Source organism: Henckelia pumila, chromosome 1 (genome assembly GCF_033568475.1).
Source record: "Henckelia pumila isolate YLH828 chromosome 1, ASM3356847v2, whole genome shotgun sequence".
Lineage (NCBI taxonomy): Eukaryota > Viridiplantae > Streptophyta > Magnoliopsida > Lamiales > Gesneriaceae > Henckelia > Henckelia pumila.
Window position 1 is genome coordinate 66,329,306 of NC_133120.1, and position 23,472 is coordinate 66,352,777.

At 33.5% G+C, this 23,472-nt stretch overlaps 3 protein-coding genes and 1 long non-coding RNA gene across 5 annotated transcripts; 1 reads left to right on the forward strand and 3 right to left on the reverse strand.

Annotated features, from left to right (window-relative positions):
* Window positions 1–1,313, reverse strand: LOC140880174 (uncharacterized). The gene is made up of 3 exons (XR_012149610.1): window positions 1,229–1,313; window positions 707–805; window positions 1–444 (listed from the first exon to the last, which is right to left on the reverse strand). It is a non-coding gene; the product is annotated as an uncharacterized lncRNA (long non-coding RNA).
* Window positions 1,314–8,498: 7,185 nt separating this feature from the next.
* LOC140876357 (probable serine/threonine-protein kinase At1g54610) lies at window positions 8,499–12,969 on the forward strand. Its single transcript, XM_073280305.1, has 7 exons — window positions 8,499–9,575; window positions 9,675–9,959; window positions 10,084–10,401; window positions 10,750–10,977; window positions 11,107–11,207; window positions 11,406–11,520; window positions 12,411–12,969. Exons 1-7 carry the CDS (start codon window positions 9,177–9,179, stop codon window positions 12,678–12,680), a joined length of 1,716 nt encoding a protein of 571 aa, XP_073136406.1. The 5' UTR covers window positions 8,499–9,176; the 3' UTR covers window positions 12,681–12,969.
* Window positions 12,970–19,645: 6,676 nt separating this feature from the next.
* Window positions 19,646–22,791, reverse strand: LOC140876359 (zinc finger BED domain-containing protein RICESLEEPER 2-like). 2 transcript variants are annotated; one of them, XM_073280307.1, is made up of 4 exons: window positions 22,601–22,791; window positions 21,253–21,984; window positions 19,880–21,150; window positions 19,646–19,782 (listed from the first exon to the last, which is right to left on the reverse strand). In XM_073280307.1, exon 3 carries the CDS (start codon window positions 21,018–21,020, stop codon window positions 19,989–19,991), a length of 1,032 nt encoding a protein of 343 aa, XP_073136408.1. In that variant the 5' UTR covers window positions 21,021–21,150; window positions 21,253–21,984; window positions 22,601–22,791; the 3' UTR covers window positions 19,646–19,782; window positions 19,880–19,988. The 2 variants fall into 2 exon arrangements, with proteins under 2 accessions (XP_073136408.1, XP_073136407.1); XM_073280306.1 differs by having other exon boundaries at window positions 21,245–21,984.
* Window positions 21,236–21,622, reverse strand: LOC140864035 (zinc finger BED domain-containing protein DAYSLEEPER-like). The gene has a single exon (XM_073267919.1). It carries the CDS (start codon window positions 21,620–21,622, stop codon window positions 21,236–21,238), a length of 387 nt encoding a protein of 128 aa, XP_073124020.1.
* Window positions 22,792–23,472: the final 681 nt, after the last annotated feature.

Here is a 23,472-nt window from a genome sequence, read left to right on the forward strand (position 1 = left end):
CATTGGAATACCACTACCTCCCAGAAGGTTCATCCCACAAATAAAAGGAACACCGGAAATAACATAACTTAACCGATTTAATATGGTAAGACAAAATAATATTAAAATGAGCCAAAATGCTAAAAAAAAAACAGAGCTGAAATGATCTTAAATCAACTCTGCTATTCTGAAACAAAAAATATCAATTAAACAAAAAAAAATGCAAAGGTAAAAGATATGAAAGTAAACTTGAAAAAACTTTTTGTAATGAGAAGACAAAATATAAGAATCAAGAAAAGGTGACGGCATTCTTAAACCCTATTTTGCAATTTCTCCCATTATTTTCCAGAAATAAATAAACATAGCGATAAAAACAAAATATGTTTACTATAAACATAACTTACCAGCTTTTGTTGACGAGATTTTTCCAAATTACATTCCTCAGGTTCTCTGTTGTGTGGGAAGCTGCCATTAAGGAAGAGTGACAGGAAACAAAGTTTATTGAACATGAAATTAACTTGGCAAGTGATAACTGTTCATATCACTCTTAGATTCATGATGAAGCCAATAATTACTTGCGTAACATAAGAGATAAACTAAACAATACCTTATGAAGAAAACACAAGCAACAAATTTTACTCTAAAAAGTAAAAAAAACAAACGAAAAATAATCAAATACCAACATTAATCAAACAAAAGTGAAACTTCAAAAGTTATAACAACTAACCTTAACAATTGTGTCCCTCATGAAATCATACTCAAAACGCTTTAACTGAAGCTGCATAATTGGAGGAAAATCAATGAACAACACCCTCTTCTTCGCATCCTAATGTCCAAAAAAATAAACAAAAGTTCATTAGATAAGTCAAAAGTCCCAAAGCCGCAAATAGCAGTTCATTATACTTTTGCAACAACCATCCATGATTCAGAGAAACCAACAAAAATAAAACACCCAGTTACTACAAAACTACACTAACAATAAAAATCAGAAGTATGCGAGAGTGCAAAATCGAAAAACCAATGAATGTCAGAAGGCAATCAGGACACTACTGAATTCAGAGAAACACAACCATGAAATCTAGTTTTATAGTGCTCGACATAGAGAAATAAAGATCCGTTCTTCAATTAGGTCGGACTAGCAATATAAATATCCCTCCAAACACAACAAGCCAATATAAAAAGAGAGAGAGAGAGAGTATCATTCCAGCTGTCAAGTACCATTTATATGAACATCATAAAAAAATCTTACAAAAAATAAAGAATCAGCAATACGACAAGCATCGGGGACCTTTGACCAAATTAGAGTGCGGTGCCAGCATCTCTTCATTTTCTTGCTGTTACAGTGTCAAGATGGAAAAATAAATCAAATAACACGCCTGATCCAATAACCCAAGCCATTGTCCCGATTCAAAACCTCAATAAGAAGATTAAATTCAAAAGTTGAACTTGATACAATTTAAGTAGGACACTTAAAAATCTCCCATCCCCAGTCACTAAAAACCCTAGTCGATCACAACCATTCAGGCACCATAGACCAACAACCAATCAAGGACAAAAATAATTCTCCGCTGCGAAAGAAAAAATAACAAATTGAGATACATGGTTTCTTTTTTTACTGTTTCTGAAATCACTGTTTTGTCGCATCCATGATGTCATCGATTATCTCTTCTGCCATACTCTCTAATTTTCTCTGCCACTTGAAAATACCAGCAAAAACACATTTAATTATTTATATGCCTGGGGAGGAGAACTTTGACAACATGTTGCACTTAACAATATCCCTGCAAAAAATTTAGAAACTATTTCATAAAAGAATATATAGAGAAATGCAAAAACAAACTGCAGAGTCCATTTGGTTTTTATTTTGTTTATAACAATAGGTTACATAATCTTTTAAGGCGGGTGAAGCCTGTTGCCTTTTAAAAAAGTCCAACTTCAAATCTAAATATCTAATGCATCGCATAGTCAAACAAATTAATGGCTCCTTCCTTGAATCTGGATTTTAGCACACAGGTTTGGAACATATAAATTCTTGATTGAGTATTCTCACACAATTCACCGAGAGCTATCAAAAAATTTAAGGCAAAACATCCCATGACAAAGAAAGTGTTCAAGTCAAAACCAGCATTTCAGTTTTCTCGCAATGACTGATACTCAAGAAGAAACCAAGAAAAAGGGTGGTCCAATACCAAATTCCTGATTAAAAACTGACAAATAAAAATTGTACGTGGATGCACCAACCAAAGATAATTAAGTCTTGAGAAATCCCAGTACTGATCTCTGGTTTCGCCATTCGACCCAGTGGTAATCAAAACCAGAACCACATGAATCGAGAGGGGAGAGAATACAAGATTGGAGTCCTTGGCTTCGAGTTATAAACGATTTAAAAATAGCTCATATGCGTTGAAAGGGCGGTTGAATCTGGAATAACAAAACAAACGCTCGCGCACAGAATCTGGAATAACTTCGAAACCAAGCTAAAACATACTAATCGAATGAAAATAACTAATAAATAAGAAAGGCAGTCACCTGGTGCATATCCAGCCGCGAACATGGCTTCGAGTCGCGCATAGTCGGGCTCCTAACTTGAGATTCAAGGCTTAGATCGAACCTACAAGTTATGGGTTTGGTGGAGGAGGGACGACCAACACATTCCCAGCGGGGTTCAGTGTCGGCGGCGGCAACTTGGAGAGGGGAGAAGGAAAGTGACGGGATTTGCGAACTGTTGTTTCTAAATCGGGGTTAGGGATTACGTTTTCTACACACTCCACTGCGTGAAAAAACCCAAATTGATACCAAAATAGAAGGATTCAGACCTTGGGCTTTCAAATCATGGCGTTTGCGAGCGGTTTCCGGCGGTGGTGGATGGATGGAGATAGAAATCGACGGCCGTTTGGTCGAAGAAGAAAGGGCATCGCTGATGATTTGTTTCTACGCGAGCTGGGTTAGAAATAAAAGTGAAAGAGAAATCAAGTCTGGATCCGGTTCATCTTTTTACTTCAGCAGTTATAATTAATTTTTTTATTTTTTAATGTTTTACTTCCTCAAAAATAATATGTCGAAGTAAAAAGCTACCAAAAATTATTAGTGAAGCCCGGGTTTTTTAAAATCCGAAGTAAAATGTAGGTTTTTGTTATTTTTATATTAATTATTATTTATTTTATTCATTCAAAAAACTTATGTAAAATTCGTTTTTCGGTTCGATTAAGTTAATCAGGAGAAAAAACTGAACTGAATTAACAGTTCAATTTTTTATTCAAATTTAATTTTCAATTTCGAGCAGTAACACCCTTTATTTTACTCATTAATAAATTAATTATTCAAATATAATATATATTAATTATATTAATCAATATATAATAAAATGATATTTTTCTATTTGTATTAAATAATTATCCATTTTCTTGATAAAAAATTGATATAAAAATTATATATTAATAAAACAACACGCAATGAATAAATCATATACACGAAATATATTTAATATAGATTAAAAATATAATAAAATAAATATTTATTTATTTATATTTAAATTCAAGCATGAGTAAAAAAATATAAATTTATAAATTCTTAATAAAGAAATTTTATGTCATTAGAATCACGCAAATCTAGATAATGAGTGAGGTTTCTTACTATGAAATTTTTTTTTCATGATCTAAATTTTTACTGTTTGAATTTTTTTTTGAACTCCTAACATAACAATTATACCAGATTTTGAAATATTAAATAGTGATTATATTTGCTACAACAATTTTAAAACAAGGTCAACAAATTTTGGTTACATATATTTATATTTAATTAAATTTTCATCGATATATTACAATATTTGTTCTTATATAATTTGAGTTGAAAATAATATTTATCATGATATAATTTAAATAAATATGATATCTTTAAAATATTAATCAATAAATAACTTTGAAAACAAAATAATGTAATTAATAAAATTTTTATAAACAAAAGGATAAATAGACTTCTTAGTTGGATCATGTACCAATTAAACCATTTTCAATACTGCATGTACCAATTTGACATTTTTATCAATAGTTTGTGTACCAAAATAAATTTTAGGTTCATAACATAATAAATACAGTGGAACATTCATTAACAATATTTTTTACTTTTTGAGACATGACATTTTCATTAAATAAAGTGCAAATTGCTCAAAAATTCCCAATGCAAACATGTTTTGCTCTGCACTCCCTAGCCATTTTTTTGTACCACATTTTTTGTTAATTTGTACCACATCTTGTATGATTTTGTACCACATCTTGTATTGTTTTGAACCATATTTTATGACTAGAGACCCCAAAGCAAAACATTTTTGCATTTGGGGATTTTTGAGCAAATTGCCCTTAAATAAATTAGGAATAATAATAATAATAATAATAATACTAATAAAAATAATAATTTAATGTTTGTAATAATAATTTTGACAATAATTATATAAAATAATTACTCAATAACGATAATAATTCTCGACCCGAACCAACCCGAACAACCCGAACAACCCGATTTTATTATTTTTATTTTTATTTTTTAGAAAAATAATTAAATAAAAATTCAAAACACAAAATAATAATAATAATATTATTATTATATTTAATCATATGATAACAAAATCTAAGCTTATATATAATTTAAATTTAAAAGTTTAATTGTAGAAAATTTAAAGTTTATTTACTACAAAAAATAAAAAAATTTATTTTAAACAATCAAAATTGTACAAAATAAACATTAAATCAAGAAAATATATTATATCAATATAAAATAAATATTTTTCAAATAAACAACATATGAAAATGTTTTATTAAAACCGTGATTGATTAAGGACAATTTGCTCAAAAATCCCCAAATGCAAACATGTTTTGCTTTGGGATCCCTAATCATAAAATGTGGTACAAAACAATACAAGATGTGGTACAAAACCATACAAGATATAGTACAAATTAACAAAAAAATGTGGTACAAAAAAGTGGCTAGGGAGTGCAGAGCAAAACATGTTTGTATTGGAGATTTTTGAGCAATTTGCACATTGATTAACCACGGTGGCTAAATTTAACCACGGTTTTGTATGGTTAAATAAACTTACCACGGTTTTTTAAAAACAGTGGTTAAATATAACCACAGTTTTAAAAAAAACCGTGGTTAAATAACCACGGTTTTAAAAAACCGTGGCAAAACTTAGCTACGGTGTTTTAAACTGTGGCTACAATTAACCACGGTTTTTTCAAACCGTGGCTACTTTTAGCCACTGTTTATATAAAACCGTGATTATTCAACCACGGTAAGAAAAATCGTGGCTAACTTACCCACGGTTTTTTTAAGCCGTGGTTATTCATCCACGGTTTTGAAAAAACCGTGGCTAAATTTGTCACGGTTTAAACAAAAATCAATCACGGTTTTTTAAAATCGTGGTTAAATTAGCCACGATTTTAAAAAACCGTGGTTATTTAACCACGGTTTTCAAAAATCGTGGCTAATTAACCACAGTTTTTTTAAACCGTGGCTGTTTAACCACGGTTTTGATAAAATCGTGGCTAAATTAACCATGGTTTTTTAGTGCAAATAAGTGTGGTGTAGGGGGACTGCTTCGAACCCATGATGGTGCGGTGCTGACAGCATTCGGCAAGACACTTCTAATGCCGGATTCAATAATGCTTGGGGAATTATTTGTTGGAAAATGCTATATGTACAAAGAAGATTACAGATTGCATTTAAAATTACAAAATTATTTCTACATTTAATTTGGAAAAAAAATCTTTTAAAAATGTATGTAGAATAATTTTGTAATTTTAAATAGAGTTTGTAACCTAATGTGTAAGCCTCATTATACATGTAGCATGATCCTTATTTGCTATCCGAGAGGGTCTCAAAGTTGCTTGCTGAAGGGACCGGATTCCATAGAATTCAAGTTTTTTCAGATTTATTTTTGGTAGTGCAATCAGTCACGAAGCCTTTAAGTGATTTAAATCATACTCGTTTATGTTTTTTAGAGATAGAGTTTCTTTAGTTTTTGTGGCATTTCCTTTCTTCATGCTAAGAGTTCTCATGCTAAAAGGACGACCAATGAAGTGGTCAACTTTCAGCAAAATTTGCTCTTTTTTTTCCTACATCTTTTTTGTGAGTGTTTGGAACTTTCATGTTTGGTTGGATCGACTTGTAATTCAAAATATTACGAATTTTTAATAAAATTTACAAGTTTTCATAAAAAAATAGTTGTCCAAACATTTTTTAAAAAGCTTACATTATGATATATATTACTGAGTACCATGATTGTGTCCCATTTTATTAAATATTGTCCTACTCAACGATTTGGAAGATCAATTGAAAGCTCTTATATTCCAAAAATCGATCAAAATTATATTCCAAATATATATCATTCCAGAATTCAATAAATTTATATGTCCAAGAATATTTATTTGTAATATTTTTACAGTGTCATTATCAAACTTATAATCCATTCGATCCAAGATCGGAGAAGCCCAATTAAAAATAAATTCTGGAAAATACATTTTTTTTTAATAAAAAATATCAGATCTTAACTCGTTGTCTAGTTTCGAATTTCATTGTGAAAATATACCTTCATGGCTTGTAAACTTTGCTTCTAGGGAGTTTGTCCCTATTTAATTTAATGTTTTTTTACCTTAGCAAAAAAAAAAAAAAAAAGATCTCTTGTGAGAAATCCGTGAAACAGGTCAATACTGATCATATTTAAAATAGAAAAAGTCATGTTCTTTCATTGATGACCCAAATAAGAGATTTGTCTCACAAAATTGACGCGCGATATCATCTCACAAGAGTTTTGATTATTGAATAATAATTTATAACCAGTCAACGGTGCTTGTTTAAATATTATATTAGAGTGTGCTTAATAAAACTTTAATGTTCTAACAAGTAACAACTTATAAGTTATAAGCACCATTGGAAAAAAAAAAAAACAGCTTATAAACTGTTTGAATTGAGAGAGCTTTTAAGTCATGAGATTGTGTTTGCTAAATTTTTTTAAAAAACAGCTTATAAGCTGTTAAAATATGTTGTTTGACATTTTATAAAACGTTTCAAAGAAAGTTGGATACCATCACTTTTTTTTTTTTTAAAAAAACTTATTTGAATTTATTTTAGAGACCACATTAACCTTATATATGTTGTAATGTTTCAAATAATATGATATATAAATTGGTTAATATCCAATTAATATTATTATTATATAATATTTGTTTGTTTATTATTATTTTTAATACAAATTCTAGCATAACTAATATAATTACCATTACGATTAATTATTCAGTTATAGCAAAAATAATTGTTAATTATCACAAGTACATGATTATTGACATCATTATTATGTTATAAATATTTTCGTCATTACAAAGCCTATAATAATAAATTAATATCACTCAATTATTATACTGATTGCAACTATAATTATATACACAATAAATATTATTGATATTTCGTGTATTAGTATTATCGTGTCACTCTTATTATAAAATTTAATTATTATAATATCTAATAATCAATTACAGTAATTATCCTTATAATTAGTAACAACAATTATTAATATTATTATATTATATTATATTAATCAAAATATAAAGCTAAATACTATATGTACATGTTAAAAAATGATTGCATATCAATTTAGGGTGTGTTTATTTAGCTTGATAACAATAGGATAAATTTATTAATCCAACTTAATCCATTGTTTATTTTTTAAAAAAATCAATTATCACAGATCTCAAGGCCCGTCATTTAACCCTAATTCATGAGATTAGACATCCTTAATTACACAAGGGATAACACATTCTAACCAATATTTGTGGAAAAAAATACACATAAATCCTAATCTACCCTCCTTCAATTCTTTTGTTTCCCTCCCAATTTCTTTCCCTCTTTTTTTTTATAACTCGATTTATCAATTTTATTATTTTTGAAAAAATACATATTTTTATACCTAATAATTTTGATAAATGAAAATGTCTCCGTGTGAATCAATAATAATTTAGTTAAAAAATAACTCAATCCAAATTATATGAATACAAAATTAAGCATAAGATTGTATATCATAAGTGGAGGGTAAAACTGTCATTCATATTTCAATCATTATTTCAATTCCAAAATTAATAACTCGAAGTAAACATGTTACTGTTTATCCATCGTTATTCTAAATCCTTCAAAATCATTTTAATAACCATAATATGATTTATCCACGTGTAATCTCATCCCACTAAGTAAATACAGCGTTAATATTGTCATGGTTTTTGATAATCATAATAGAAAGATCTTATAATACCAAACATATCAACATTTTAAAACATCATATCTTATTTTATCCAAATATTTTATCAATTTATTTTTAAAATAAACCATACAACTTATAATAAACTCATAAAACAACTAACATATATATAAAATATTTTAAATAAATTTAACCAAATTATCTCTTATTTGTTTTAAAAAACTTTTTTACCATATAGTTTCCCGGAGTAAAAAATTCTTGGGACTGGCACATTCAAGATTTTCATTTCCGTAAAACTATACAAAAAAGTTTCCGCATTATCAGAGGAATTCTCGCCCATCATTAGCAGATCTACTCGATCAAACACTTTCTTCTTCACAAAATCAAGCCCCCGCCAATATTATTATTATTATTTTTCCCATCTAGACTCGAGCAGTGAGCTTAAATTCTACTTTAGTTCTTTGATCTTTCAGAAATCCCACTAAAACACACTACAAAAAAGGAGGCGCAATAGATCTCATAATATTGCACTTCTCTTCAAATTTGTTAGCTTTTTGTTGGTTTTGGATTTTTTAAGCTCACTCTCGACCGCATAATTTGTGGGCTTTTGTTAATATTTGCTATATCTGTTTTTAGCACAAAATCTAGGGTTCTTCTGTTACGGTACCTGATTACTACTCTGTTGATCATTTTGTTTTGTTCGAGTTCGCTTCTCAGTGCATCTTTGACCAATCAATTAGTGCCCATTTTGTGAAAATCTAGTTTTGCTTGTGTCTCGTTGTAGAATTGATCGAGTTAAGCTTATTTTGATTCGTCTTGTGTGGAATTGTAAATTTAGTGTGCTTTGGATGCGTTAGTGTTGGTTTTATTTTCGGGTTAAGGTTATATTGATGGGTTTGAATGAGGAACAAGTGTGTGCTATGTTGTGAGAAATGAAGGCTTGTCTTTTCAAGAAATGGGGTGCGTTTTTGGGAAAGAGATTTCTTCGTCTGGGCCGTCCAGTGGTGCCGTTGTAGATGGAAAGGGAAGGGTTGACATAGAAGAGAGAGATTCATCTAGGGCATCAGGGAAGAGAGAAAAGGTAGTAGTTGATTCAGTAAGTAAGTCTGAGGTTGGTGCTGGTGAGGTTCGTAATGGCGAAAATCAGAGGGAGGAGCAAAAGGAGGGGAATGCACGGCGCCCAAAAGGTGAGAGGAGGAGGTCTAGGCCAAATCCGAGGTTAAGTAATCCCCCCAAACACATCCATGGGGAGCAAGTGGCTGCTGGGTGGCCATCTTGGCTCTCAGCAGTTGCGGGGGAGGCCATCAATGGTTGGACACCACGCCGCGCTGATACATTTGAAAAAATTGAGAAGGCAAGAGGCTGTTTATTTCATTACCATATTTGCCTGTTTAGTTTATTCAATAATTACTTGAATGTAGTCTGTAACTTTTGCTATGGTTATTGTGTTTAGATCGGACAAGGTACTTATAGTAATGTGTATAAAGCTAGAGATGCCATAACGGGGAAGATTGTTGCATTAAAGAAGGTTAGGTTTGATAATTTGGAGCCTGAAAGTGTGAGGTTTATGGCTAGGGAGATATTAATTCTACGCCGACTGGATCATCCCAATGTTGTCAAACTGCAAGGATTGGTGACATCAAGGATGTCATGTAGTTTGTACCTGGTGTTTGACTACATGGAGCATGATTTAGCTGGCCTCGCTTCTAGCCCTGGAATAAAGTTTACGGAGCCGCAGGTGAGATTCTTGCTATTTATCTCTTTGCTTTACTCATTTTGGTAGTAAGTAGTTCCTTAAGTTATAAATTTTTATGGTCGTATGGTCGTTTTCTTATGTTTTCAGATTGTGATTGATTTTATAGGTCAAATGCTACATTCATCAGCTATTGTCTGGCCTTGAACACTGCCACAACCGCCACGTATTGCATCGTGATATAAAGGGATCAAACCTTCTTATAGATGATGAAGGGGTACTTAAGATCGCGGATTTTGGATTAGCTTCCACCTTTGACCCAAACGGCAAGCAGCCCATGACTAGTCGTGTAGTAACACTATGGTACAGGCCTCCAGAGCTGCTTCTCGGTGCCACCTATTATGGAGTTGGTATTGACTTGTGGAGTGCTGGGTGCATTTTAGCCGAGCTATTTGCCGGGAAGCCAATAATGACTGGGCGAACAGAGGTAGATGTCACATGTCATGATTTTAACCTCATGCTTGTACTGGGCACATATTTTCTTATCCTCTCTCATGAAGTCCTGCGTTAGATTGGATATACTGAATGTAACCTAAATGGAGAAAAAATAATAAACAAAGACAAAATGAGTAATTATGAACTACACCTTACTTCAGTGTTAGAATACGTAAAATACAAGGGTTTGCGAATGCTAGTCGTTTGATTCTCATCGCTTGGCATTTGGAGTAGCTATGTGATATATCTGTTGGTGCTTGGGACAATATTCAGCATATTCGTGTACACGAGGTCATACTTTGTGTTGATTTAGCCTGAAAACTATGTGTTATTCTTGTAGGTGGAGCAGTTGCATCGGATTTTCAAGCTATGTGGTTCACCGTCAGAAGAATATTGGAAGAAGTCGAAGCTTCCTCATGCAACCATATTCAAGCCCCAGCAATCATATAAAAGATGCATAGCACAGACATTTAAAGATTTTCCACCATCATCGTTGCTTTTAATAGATCGTCTACTTGCAATTGATCCCGCTGAGCGACAAACTGCTACGGCTGCATTAAATAGTGATGTGAGTTCCTCTAATCTTGCAACGGAGTCAAGAATACTCTTTTCTTTGAAATAATATTCGAAGAGTCGTGGTTCTAATTTTTGTGTGGAGCATAAATAACAGTAATTTATCCGATTTTCTCATTTACAGTTTTTCACAACGAAGCCTTATGCTTGTGATCCTTCGGCCCTTCCAAAGTACCCACCAAGCAAGGAGATGGATGCTAAGCGTCGTGATGAAGAAGCTAGGCGGTATGAACATGTATTTGCATTCTGATGTTTTTAAGGTTCAAATAAAGAAATGAAATGCATGTATTTGCATCTGTTGGCATGCTGCCCTTTTATATAATGACATCTAATCATATGATTTGCATTTCTTCTAATGAATGGATGAACAATTACTTGTGTGCTTCATCGAGTTTGTTAAATAGGTGATTTTTTTGGCTGCAGGATAAGAGCTGCCGGTAAAACACAAGCTGATGGTGTGAAGAAGACACGTGCGCGTGATCGGCAGCGAGCAATTCCGGCACCTGAAGCCAATGCTGAGCTGCAAGCTAATATTGATGTAAGTCATACAAGATAAATAAATGAACCACTCGTATAGTCGTATATATAATTCATCATGCTTTTCCTTTGAAGGGTTTTGGTTATTTGCAAATTGCAATAAATAATTTATTTACGCCCTTCATCTGTTCATGGAGTCATTGCTCTCTCTTTTTTTGTGTTCCTCTTCATTTTTCTTTTGTTTTTTCACATTGTGTTTTAGAATCATCAACTCGCTTGGATATCTTGAATTGTTAGTTTTAAATGAATTCTTTTGTAAAATTACGTTTCTGTAGCTCTCTTTGGAGTAGAATGCCGGTTTGAATCTCAGATTTGCTAGCATTTAGACAGAAAAATGGAACACGTTTGAAATACTCAAAGATAGTGTCTGGACATTGGGATCGAATATGTGTACAACGTACGTGGACATTTTACCAACACCGCCGTGAGAATAAGAAAAAGCATTAAAAAAACAAAAAAATGAATGCACTAAGTTATAATATATATGATATCTTGGGAAATTGTGAGTCATTCTCTGATTCTTAGCTTTTAGAAATTATGGGCATCATAACTACCAAAAGAAATTGTTGGGCGCTGCTTAGAATGTTCTATGTATGAAATATTTGAGTTACAACTTAGTTGTCTATCGAAAGCGAGGCACGAGTTTGACTCTTAGTTTGAGCCGTGGCTGGGACAAAACTGTCTGAACAGCTATACATCTTAGAGTACGAGTTATACTACTAGTTTTAGCTATAGGTTCTAATGTGGTGACCGATTCTCGGTCTCAAAGAACCATAAGTTTAACTCAAAAAGAAAGGTCCTTGTGTTTTTTGAGAATCTTAAGTGAGAATGGGTTCGACTTTTCTTGTCTCGATCAAGTTACCTAAACAATGTATATTTGTTATGAAACAGAGGAGGCGACTAATTACACACGCAAACGCAAAGAGCAAGAGCGAAAAGTTTCCTCCCCCACACCAAGATGGGGGACTCGGTTATCCCTTAGGATCGTCTCATCACATTGATCCATCCTTTGACCCGCCTGACGTACCTTTCAGTTCCATGAATTTCTCTTATTCCAAAGATCCTATCCAAGCTTGGTCTGGCCCATTGGTCGATCCTTCTGCTGTGGTAGCTCCAAGAAGAAAATCGAAGCCATCGAAGAAGGACAATCGGAAGGGATAAGAGTCATATCCAGGATAAAGAGAGAGATCATGTAACATAGAACTGTCCTAGCAAGACTCGACACTTCTCGAGGTGAAAAAACCGCGAAGTCGTATCTAAAGTTTGAACCGGGAATTTATTGAATCATTTGAGAGGTATAGTGGTATTGTTTGTTTTGAATTCTTATTTATCTTCTTTTCCATGGGAATCAGGAGGATTATTCTTCAATATTGTTTATTTTATTTTGTTCCTTTGTGTTCCACTGACTAATTGTAATATTATTAATGAAGCATTGCAATTTTTTTTTTTCTTTTTTGAGTTAAAAGACTTGGCTAGCCTATAGTCTCCTTTTATGACTGGTGAAATTTAAAATTAATCTACACATATTCAAGAAGGAAATGAGTGATTATCCCTGCTGTATAGATTTTTGGTTTGGTCTGGACGAATGGTTTTAAAATTCGAGTTTTATTTTTATTTTTAAATTTAAAATCAATACTATTACTTTTAGTTTGAAACGAGGTCCATGCACTAACTAATTTTTAGGATTTGGTGAAGTTTTATTTAAAATTATAATTATATTATATTTTTATAATTTTAGATATATAATTTTGATATGTTGTCTATCCACTGTGTTCACTTTTGTGTCCACCAATGATGTAACACTTATTTATTAGATGTGATGAAATATAAGTTCAATAGTTGAGTGTCATCTCAATGATTGACACGGTTTATAGTTTTGATATGCTGTTCACTTATCGTGCCAACCATTGAGATGAAACTCAATTATTGGACCTGCAATTCATCACACCCAATAAATGAGTATCATATCGTTGGTATGCACAAAAGTGGGCACGTTGAATGAATAACATATCAAAATTATATATATATGAAATTGTGTTATCTTACAGAATTAGTGATTTGTTATTTATGATTGTTACTATCTGCTTGAATAATAAAATAAATAACACGAGGACACTAGGAATCTAAAGTAATTTGCTTAAGCTGTGTTTATTTAGTGAGACTAATTATATATAGATAAATAATACTAAGATTATTAAACTAATTTTATAGGATGTTGAATAATGATGCATAACAATCACATATTTACTTTAATGGATCAATTTTGTGATTGATACTATGAATAAATTACGAGTTACAATTTTGCCCTTTCTGTATATTATATAATCTTATTTTTAGTTTTTATTTGTAAAATTGGGATTGTGATTTTTATTGAAGAATATAAATTATTATTAATTCACATGTAAATTATTTTAATTGACCAAAATTATTGAGTATAAATATTATTTATTTTTTAAAACAACAATTAATAAATTGAGTTAAATTTTTTTTCCCATGAATAAAGATAAAATCTAATGAAATGTATTAATCATATATTAAATTATTAGATTTTTTTATTTTTATAATTTTTAAATGGATCTTTCGTATATTTAAATCAAATGAAATGTATTTATATATCTTAAAGTATTTGAAATTTATATCCATGTTATATAATTTTTTAAATGAGATTTTCATAGATTAATTTTTTGGAAAGTAAATTAAGGATATTAGTGTATTTTTTTTCAATTAGAAACATAATGATTATTTATCACACCATTTATTTGTGATAAATAATCAAAGTTTAAAGTTTAAATTAGGTAATTATGGATGGACTTTATGAGTTAATACAAGCCCTAAAAAAACAAGTAAACAAATGATTAAATAGAATTATTAATATAATCCTATGCTTATCATAGCAAGTAAACACAACCTTAAAAAAACATGCGTCTACAAGGGCCACACCTAGATATCAAATAAATCGCACTTTTTAAAATAGAAACAAATAGGTTCTATTGACAACTTTAACAATTTAAAGCGATTATGCTAGTACGCAAGTGGAAGACTTAAAACAATCAAATATAAGTGCGGTAAATAAATGCGTAATATAAATAAAGCAGTAAAAAGGATAAGAGATGTTTATGGAAATTCGACGATAAATCGTCTACATCTCCCCTTCTTGGTTAAGATCGATTAACCAAGGATCCACTAGCACTTCAACATCTTGGCCTTGATGGCTCCAAGGATAGTCGTACAACTCAACACGATCACCGCGCCGATACAACTTGAACATTTGGCCTTAAGGGCTCCAAGGATAGACACAACACTCACAAAATACACTTGTCTTCACACACAAGTGTTTACAATAACTGAGCAACCAACTCACAAATGATTTAATACAAACAACCCTCGATTTTGAATGAATCACACAACTATCACTTGAATACTTTGAAGGAGAGGATATTGCTTGAAATGAGAGATGAGAGTGAATTGGTGAGTTGAAATGGATTCAAATGACATTTATTTATAGTTTCCAATCCGAACAGGTTCGGAGCCTCCGAACGGTCTTCGGGTCGTCCGAACGTTGTCTAATTCAAGTTCAAATTTTTGCGGCTGATGAACTGTTCGGGTGGTCCGAAGTCATCTTCGGGTCGTCCGAACGGCTGCATTAAATTCATTCCGGCAAATTTTCTTCCGACAAAATCTTCAGTGGCCGTAAAGTAGTTCGGGTCCTCCGAACCAGTCTTTGGGTCGTCCGAAGTGTGCATTTCGTGGCCTCCGAGAGTGCCTCCGATCAATATTAAAATCCAGGAAATTCTTCGGGTCCTTCGAACTGTCTTCGAACCGTCCGAAGTAGTCTTCGTTGCCTCCGAGTTTGACCTCCGATCTTTATTTAATTCTTGAAAAAGCTTCGGGTCGTCCGAACCTTCTTCGGGTCGTCCGAACCCGGGCAATTTCGAACCTTAAAAATTTTATCTCCAATTTTTGATTATAGGTCCTTGCTTCCAATATTGTTCTTACTAAAAAAGTATTATTATCTGTAAATTTCTCACTTTAAACTGTTATTAACGATTAATCGAGTTTTATAATCATCAAAACAATTTAATTTGAAAATTGTTAATGCATTAAAAACATTAATCTCGTAATACAAGATTTGTATGCGTTTAAGGCGTAACAATCTCCCCCTTTTTGATGATCACAAAACTTGGTTAAATAGGAGAAATAAAATATAAGCAATAGAGCAATAATATATTTAAACAATTTAATCAAATATTGATTAAGCATTAAAACTCCCCCTTAATTTAACATTTAATTATTTAACCAAATTAATTCTCCCACTTTTTGCGATAATAAAAAAGCAATTAATAAAAGACGAAAAATTAAAATACACAATAATTTCATTTAAACTAATTTTGAATTTTACATAGAAAGCATAAACAAGTACAACTTAAAAAGCAAAATAAAATCTAAGAGTCATCATCGTGCTGCGGCGGAGGATAGCGGGAAAGAAAGTCGTCAAAGCGAGTCTCCAATGAGGCAACTCTCATAGTCAAGGCATCCATGGAGGCAGTAGAAGATGCAAAGTGACTGGCTAGATTCCCTTCAATGCGCTGAAGAATCTCGAAAATACGATCAGACTGATGAGCGGGGGGTAGCAGGAATCTCGGGAATCTCAAATGAAAGCTCACCAAGATTGGCTGGAAATGACTGAAAGCCAGAAGAAGAAGTTCCTCCTTCTTCTGCAGGCGGCCCATTGGGAAAGCCCTTAGCCTGAGAAGTGGGTGAAAGACTCGAATAAGGAAGTGAAAACTGTTTGTCCGGAAGATATTTTTTAAAGGCACGAGTTGGGTTATTAACCCAACAAGAAAGGACATGATTCCAAGATAGTTCCATCTTGGTAATCGTAGAATGGTTGAAAGTGTGGAAATCAGATATGGAAAAATGATTTAAGCCATCAAAAGAAATTTCAAAATGAGTCAAAATGCGGTTGATGACACGAGCAAAAGGTAGAGAAACTTTCCTCGTGGCTTTAGCCGCATTATGCATAGCCTGCGTAATGAATCAAGGAAGGTTGAAAGGACGGGAGGAAACGATATGGTAGAGAACATAGAGGTCAAGATATTTGCAGGTGGAGGAGTCTCCACTGCGCGGAATGATGGAAGTAGTGATCAATTTCTGAATGATTTGGTAGTCGGGACGGAGTTGCTTCAAAACGAGACGATCGTCGGCAGCAGTAGCTGGACGACCAAGAATGGTAGGAAGGACCTCATCTCGATCAAAAGTGGGATCATCAGTGGGCCATCCTTGACTGAAATAGTTGCTGGGTCCCTCCGTAGGAAGAGCAAACCACTCAGCAAAGTTGGAGACAGAAAAGCGAATATGCCGACCTTGGGCAATCGTGGCGATATGGAGCTCCTCGCCAAGTTCGAGTTCCAGGTTGACATAGAACTCGTAAAGTAACTCTGGGTAAATATCATCTGGAATGGAAGGCTGAAAAAAGGATTCCCAATGCTGGGCAGCAATGAGAGGTAACAACAGCAGATGAGATGTCTCAAGATAGGCGACATCGAAAATACGATCGGGTAAAATCGGTCGAGTGGGGTAATCGTCGGGGATAGGACGAGAAATAGCAGGTAGGTTGGGATCATGAATAGGGATAGGGCGACTAGAGCTAGATTGATCACGACGGCGTTTGGCAGGCATATTGTAGGCTAGATTTTGGACTAGAGAAGAGAAAAGAAGGAATTTAGGGGTGAAGAATTCGGATGACCCGAGGGGGTATATATAGCCGAGGGTTAGGACGATCCGAAGGTGATTACCGAGGTGATAAGTTTGACAGTCTGTGAAAAGGTTCGGAGGGCCCGAAGAGCATTCGGAGCGTCCGAACAGTTCATTTTCAGTTCGTGACGTCCGAATAATTTCGGAAGGCCCGAAGACTGGGCGATCAAAATTCGAAGTTTTACCGCTTTGAGTTTGGACAGCCCGAAGCTAAGTTCGGAGGGTCCGAATTGGCTAATCCGGAGGGAATTTTGAAAGTTTTAAACTGATAGGGCGCGAGGCAGTTCGAACGATCCGAACTATGGTTCGGGTGGTCCGAACCGGCCGAAATCAGAAACTCGAAAAATGACCTTAAATTTTAAATTTTGCATTTTAAGTATAAAATTAAATAATTCAGATAAAAATTTGAGCTTTTTAATTTTGGATAAATACAATTGATTTATATTATCCAAAATTAATTTGCTCGATTTTAATATTAAGCTCTCCCTTAATATGACATTAAATTTATTTATGTCCACAAGTGATTACAACTCAATCATGCCAAGTTCACCACGCAAATGAATAAAAGTATTTTCATCTAGTGGTTTTGTAAAAATATCAGTAATTTGATTTGACGTGTCAACATATTGAAGTTCAACTTCATTTCGTTCGATGTGATCACGAATAAAATGATAACGAATATCAATATGTTTGGTACGCGAATGTTGAATCAGATTCTTTGTAAGACATATGGCGCTAGTATTGTCACAAAAAAATAGGGATTTTTGAAAAAGATACACCATAGTCGAGCAATTGATGCTTCATCCAAAGAATTTGCGCACAACAACTACCGGCAACCATATATTCTGCTTCGGTTGTTGACAATGCAACACAATTTTGTTTCTTTGAAAACCAAGAAACTAAACAATTTCCTAAAAAGAAGCAAGTTCCACTAGTGCTTTTCCTGTCCACCTTATATCCACCAAAGTCGGCATCGCAATAAACTTTTAAATCAAAGAAAGAATTTTTCGAATACCACAAGCCGAGATTTGGAGTATTTGAAAGATATTTGAAAATGCATTTTAAGGCGAACAAATGTGATTCCTTTGGACATGATTGAAATCGTGCACACAAGCAAACACTAAACATAATGTCCGGTCTACTAGCAGTAGCATAAAGTAAGGATCCTATCATACTACAAAAGGAAGATTGATCTACAGATTTACCATTTTTATCCTTGTCGAGTCTGATTGCTATGCTCATCGGTGTGGATGATGATTTAGTGTTCTCCATCCCAAAATTTTTCAGAATCTCCTTTATGTATTTGCTTTGGTTCACAAAGAACCCATCCTTGCACTGTTTGATTTGCAATCCGAGAAAATAGTTAAGTTCCTCCATTATGCTCATCTCAAAGTGTTCCTGCATAAGCTTGGAGAAATCTTGACAGAGAGTTTCGTTAGTAGAACCAAAAATTATGTTATCAACATAAATTTGCACAATCAATAAATCATTTTTGACATTTTTGGTAAATAAAGTAATGTCAATCTTTCTTCTCGAAAAACCATTTGAAAAAAGGAAAGTTGATAGTTTTTTATACCAAGCTCGAGGAGCTTGTTTCAAACCATACAATGCTTTGTTTAGTCTATACACATGATCAGGAAATAATGCATCAATAAAGCCATCAAGTTGTTCAATGTAAACTTCCTCTTTTAGTTCACCATTCAGGAATGCACTCTTAACATCCATTTGAAATAACTTGAAATTTCTAGAGCAAGCAAAAATAAGTAGCATGCGAATAGATTTAGGAATGACAATGAAGCGGGGCAGGGACGGGTATGCAGTCCCCATCCCCATCCCCGAACTGAAAACCCATCCCCATCCCCATCCCCGTCCCCATCCCCGGTTCTATGTAATCGGGGAATCCCCATCCCCGAACTCACGGGGATTAGACCCCATCCCCGTACCCATCCCCGCTCTACAATGGGGATGGATCCCCGAACCCGTGGGGATTAAATCCCCGAACCCACCCCCGAAACACTTATATTGCAATTGTTGGAGATATAAAAATTTAACAGCATACATAATAACACAAACACTAATATTACTTAAACAATACACACATAACATTAATAATCCATGATTCAATAAACATAAAAAATCAAACATTATGCACATAACATTAATAATCCATGATTCAATAACAGAAAAAATCAAATTCATAATTATCACCACCATCATCAAATGACTTTTTTTATGTCACATCACTTCACTCCATGTTGCTGTTAGTTCGTGACTCTGGCTCCTACAAAATTATAAGACAGAGAAAAAAATATATGTATATTTGAAATACTTTAATACAATGACAAAAATAACTTATTACTTACCTCTATATCAACGGCTCCTACAAAATTATAAGAGAGAAAAAATATATATAAATTTGAAATACTTTAGTACAATGACAAAAATAATTTATTACTTACCTCTGTATCAGAATCATTGTCAAACATTTGATCATTTGAAACTGTAGAATCTAATAATCAAAACAAAATAAATAATAAATATTAGTATATTACAAATGAAAAAAAATGGAATATTAGACATAATTTCGTTTGAAAACTATTTAATACCTTGAATTTCACTCCATAGCCAATCTCGAGCACACATCAAAGCCTCTACAGTTTTAGGATGAAGCCTGCTATGGTGAGCACTTAAAACTCTACCACTAGTACTGAATGTTTATTCGGAAGCAACGGTCGTCACAGGAATGGCCAACACATCCTTAGCAATATCATGCAAAATGGGATATTTGATCCCATTCGTTTTCCACCAACATAAGATATCAAAGTCACTTGTATTTCTTGGCAAGAGTGACTCTTCTAAATAATAATCCAAGTTCGACTTCTCATGTTCAGTACTAGTATCAGAATCCATGAACATCTCAAATTTATCAGCATAACTACCATGCTTAGGAAGTGGAGGTCTTGAAGATGAACATTGTGAATCTTTCCCTTCTTGAAATTTTTTAGACTTGTTCTTATATTCTTCAACCATGTCACACAACTTGGATTTTAGTTTTTCAATCTCAAATGAAGACATATCACCATAAACAAGAGGAAAATAGAACTGAATTGTCTTCATTTTGTACCTTGGATCCAAAATACTCCCAATGGCCAATAAACAATTCATCACATCCCAATACTTTTCAAACTTTACTTTCATATTTTTTGCCATTGTTTTCACCCCATTATCATTTGAGAGAACCCAATCACCAATTGCCAACTTAATATCACACATAGTTGAGAAGAAAAGATTCACAGTCGGATACTTGGTCCCTGAAAACAACTCTGTGGCATCATAAAACATTTCTAATCTAGAAGAAATCGCTTTCACTTTTGACCAATCTTCTTCTGTGGGAACTCTTTTATATAAAGTATCACGCTGCTTCAAACGAGCAAACACATCTTTATATTCCAATGCAGTGTTAAGCATTAAATATGTAGAGTTCCATCGTGTTTTGCAATCAAGTTCCAATTTTTTAGTGCTTGGAATCTTCAACTGTCGAGCTGTTTCAACAAATTTTTCATCTCTTTTTGGTGTTGCTGTCCAAAATCCAACACTATAACGAATTGTTTCAATACTATCACCGATTAATTCTAGTCCATCTCTCACAACCAAATTCAAAATATGGGCACAACACCGCATGTGAAACAATTTTCCTTCCAAAATAAGTGAACTTGGAGGAAGCTTGTCCAGAATAATCTCAATCATAGCATCATTAGTTGTGAAATTATCAACAGTTAAAGTAGATTACTTACGATCCAAGTTCCAATCCAGGATGCAATCAATAAGGGCATTTGCAAGTACCTCATCAGTATGTGGACACGGAACATATACAAACCTAGTAAAAAAGAAATATAGTAAAGTTTAATAATAGTATTAATATTAGTAATGGTAATTACAAGTAAAAAATTAAAGATTCAGAATTATCTCACAAGCCGACTTTGTAATTTCCATGAAGCATCAATGAAGTGTGAAGTGATGGCCATGAATCCTCTTTTTTGATTACTAGCCGTCCACATGCCAGTTGTCAATGCAATCCGACTGGCATTTGAGTCTAACAATTTCATCGTTTGATCCCTTTGATACTCAAATATCTTCATGATGTCGTTCTTGATTGTGTTTCGAGAAACAACTTTAAATAATGGTTGCAAGGCAGAAGAGTATCTTCTAAACCCCACATGATCAACCATCGATAAAGGATACTCATGCAATGTAATCATATTGGCAAGCTCTGCCCTCCCGTGATCTTGGTTGAAATGATATGTCCCAAGCATCGTTGTCCCATCATTGGACTTTGTTGGTTGCAACATCGATTGCTTTATGGTTTTCCGTTTTTTGTACAAACATGATTTAATGTGGTCATGTAAATGACTTGTACCATTCTTAGATTCACCACCTAAGGACTTCTTACAATCATGGCAGATGGCTTTCCATTTTCCTCCAACTAGCTTTCTCTGAAATGATCCCATGCAGGAGATCTAAATTTTCTTTTATTTCCACCCCCTGCTCCTGTGATTTCAGCATCAATAGTTTCATTTTGAGGCGTTTCATTCGCATCGATTGAAACACTCTTATTTTGCGATTGTGATGCTGTCGATGCAAGTGCAGCTTCACTTCCCACAGTTGGAGCATTTTGCATAGAATCCTCAACCTCCTTATCATTAACGTCCATCTGAATTAATATATCATAATAACAAAAAATAAGTAAACTAAAATAAGATGAGCATTTACCACTGTCACACAAAAATAGATATTATATTGGAATCTTAATCTAAACAATTCGTGAGAATGTAAACTAAATGTAATTAAATACTCTTCCAAAAATTCAGCAAACGTATTGTTAATCAAATTAATTATGTAAAAATTAAATTTTAAATATGTTCTTAGTCACATTAATTTGTAACTCACAAAAGCACTTTAAAATTTAATTTTCCACATAATTAATTTGATTAACAATACGTGGAATGTAACTCACAAAAGCAATTCAAAAATGTAAACTAAATCTCAATACTCTTAAAAAATTCAGCAACCGCGTTCTAAATTTCTAATAAAATAAATTATGTGAAGATTGAAGTTTAATTCTGTTCTTAGTCACGTTAATTTTGTAACTCACAAAAGCAAATTAATCTCATGTAGTAGATCTAAATATATAATACAACGATTTCTAATCTAAACAATTATGAAAATGAAAAATAATTATATGTAAACATAAACCATGGACAGTGCTGGAAAATGAAAATTAATTATCTGTAAACACAAACCATTAAGTGAAGTTTGAAGCAACAAACCTATGCTGGTCTAGGAGGAGGAAAACTCGGTGGTGGAAGTGATGAGACGAGAAGCCGAGCAGCAGTGAAGTGAGCGAGTTCGAGGAGGAGGAAAGCTTGGAAGTCGGTGGGTCGGTGGCCGGGGGCCGGTGGTTGGCGGATTTGGTGAGAGTGAGTGACGACTAGGGTTAGGCAAGCACAGAGCAACTATGCGTGAGATTTGAGATGGGAATCGAGAAACTTACATCTGAGATGGGTTTTAGTTTTAGGAATAAAAATAAAACTAAAGAGAATGAAAAATGGAAAATCTAGTTATTATTATTAATATATTATTATTTGCGGGTCTAGCGGGGCGGGTTCGGGGATGGAGATAGCATCCCCATACCCGCCCCAGTCTGCCGCGGGGATTTTAAGAAATCCCCGAACCCGAACCCGATAATAGCCCTCCAAACCCGCCCCGTTTCGGGTTTTTCCCGCGGATACCCAAACCCGCGGGGAAAATTGCCATCCCTAAATAGATTCTAATCTAGCAACAGGCTCATAAGTCTCATCATAATCAATGCCTTCTTCTTGACTATATCCTTTCGCTACAAGCCTAGCTTTATTTCTAGTGATAGTACCATGCTCGTCAAGTTTATTCCTAAAGACACATTTAGTACCAATAATAGATCTATCATGCGGCCTAGGAACAAGACACCAAACATCATTGCGCTTGAATTCATTTAATTCATCTTGCATAGCAATAATCCATGCATCATCTAATAAAGCATCATCAATGCACTTAGGTTCAACATGCGAAACAAAAGCAAGATGATTGCAAATATTATTAAGAGAAGATCGAGTGGTTACTCCCTTCGAAGTACTTCCAATGATAAGATCCATAGGATGATCTT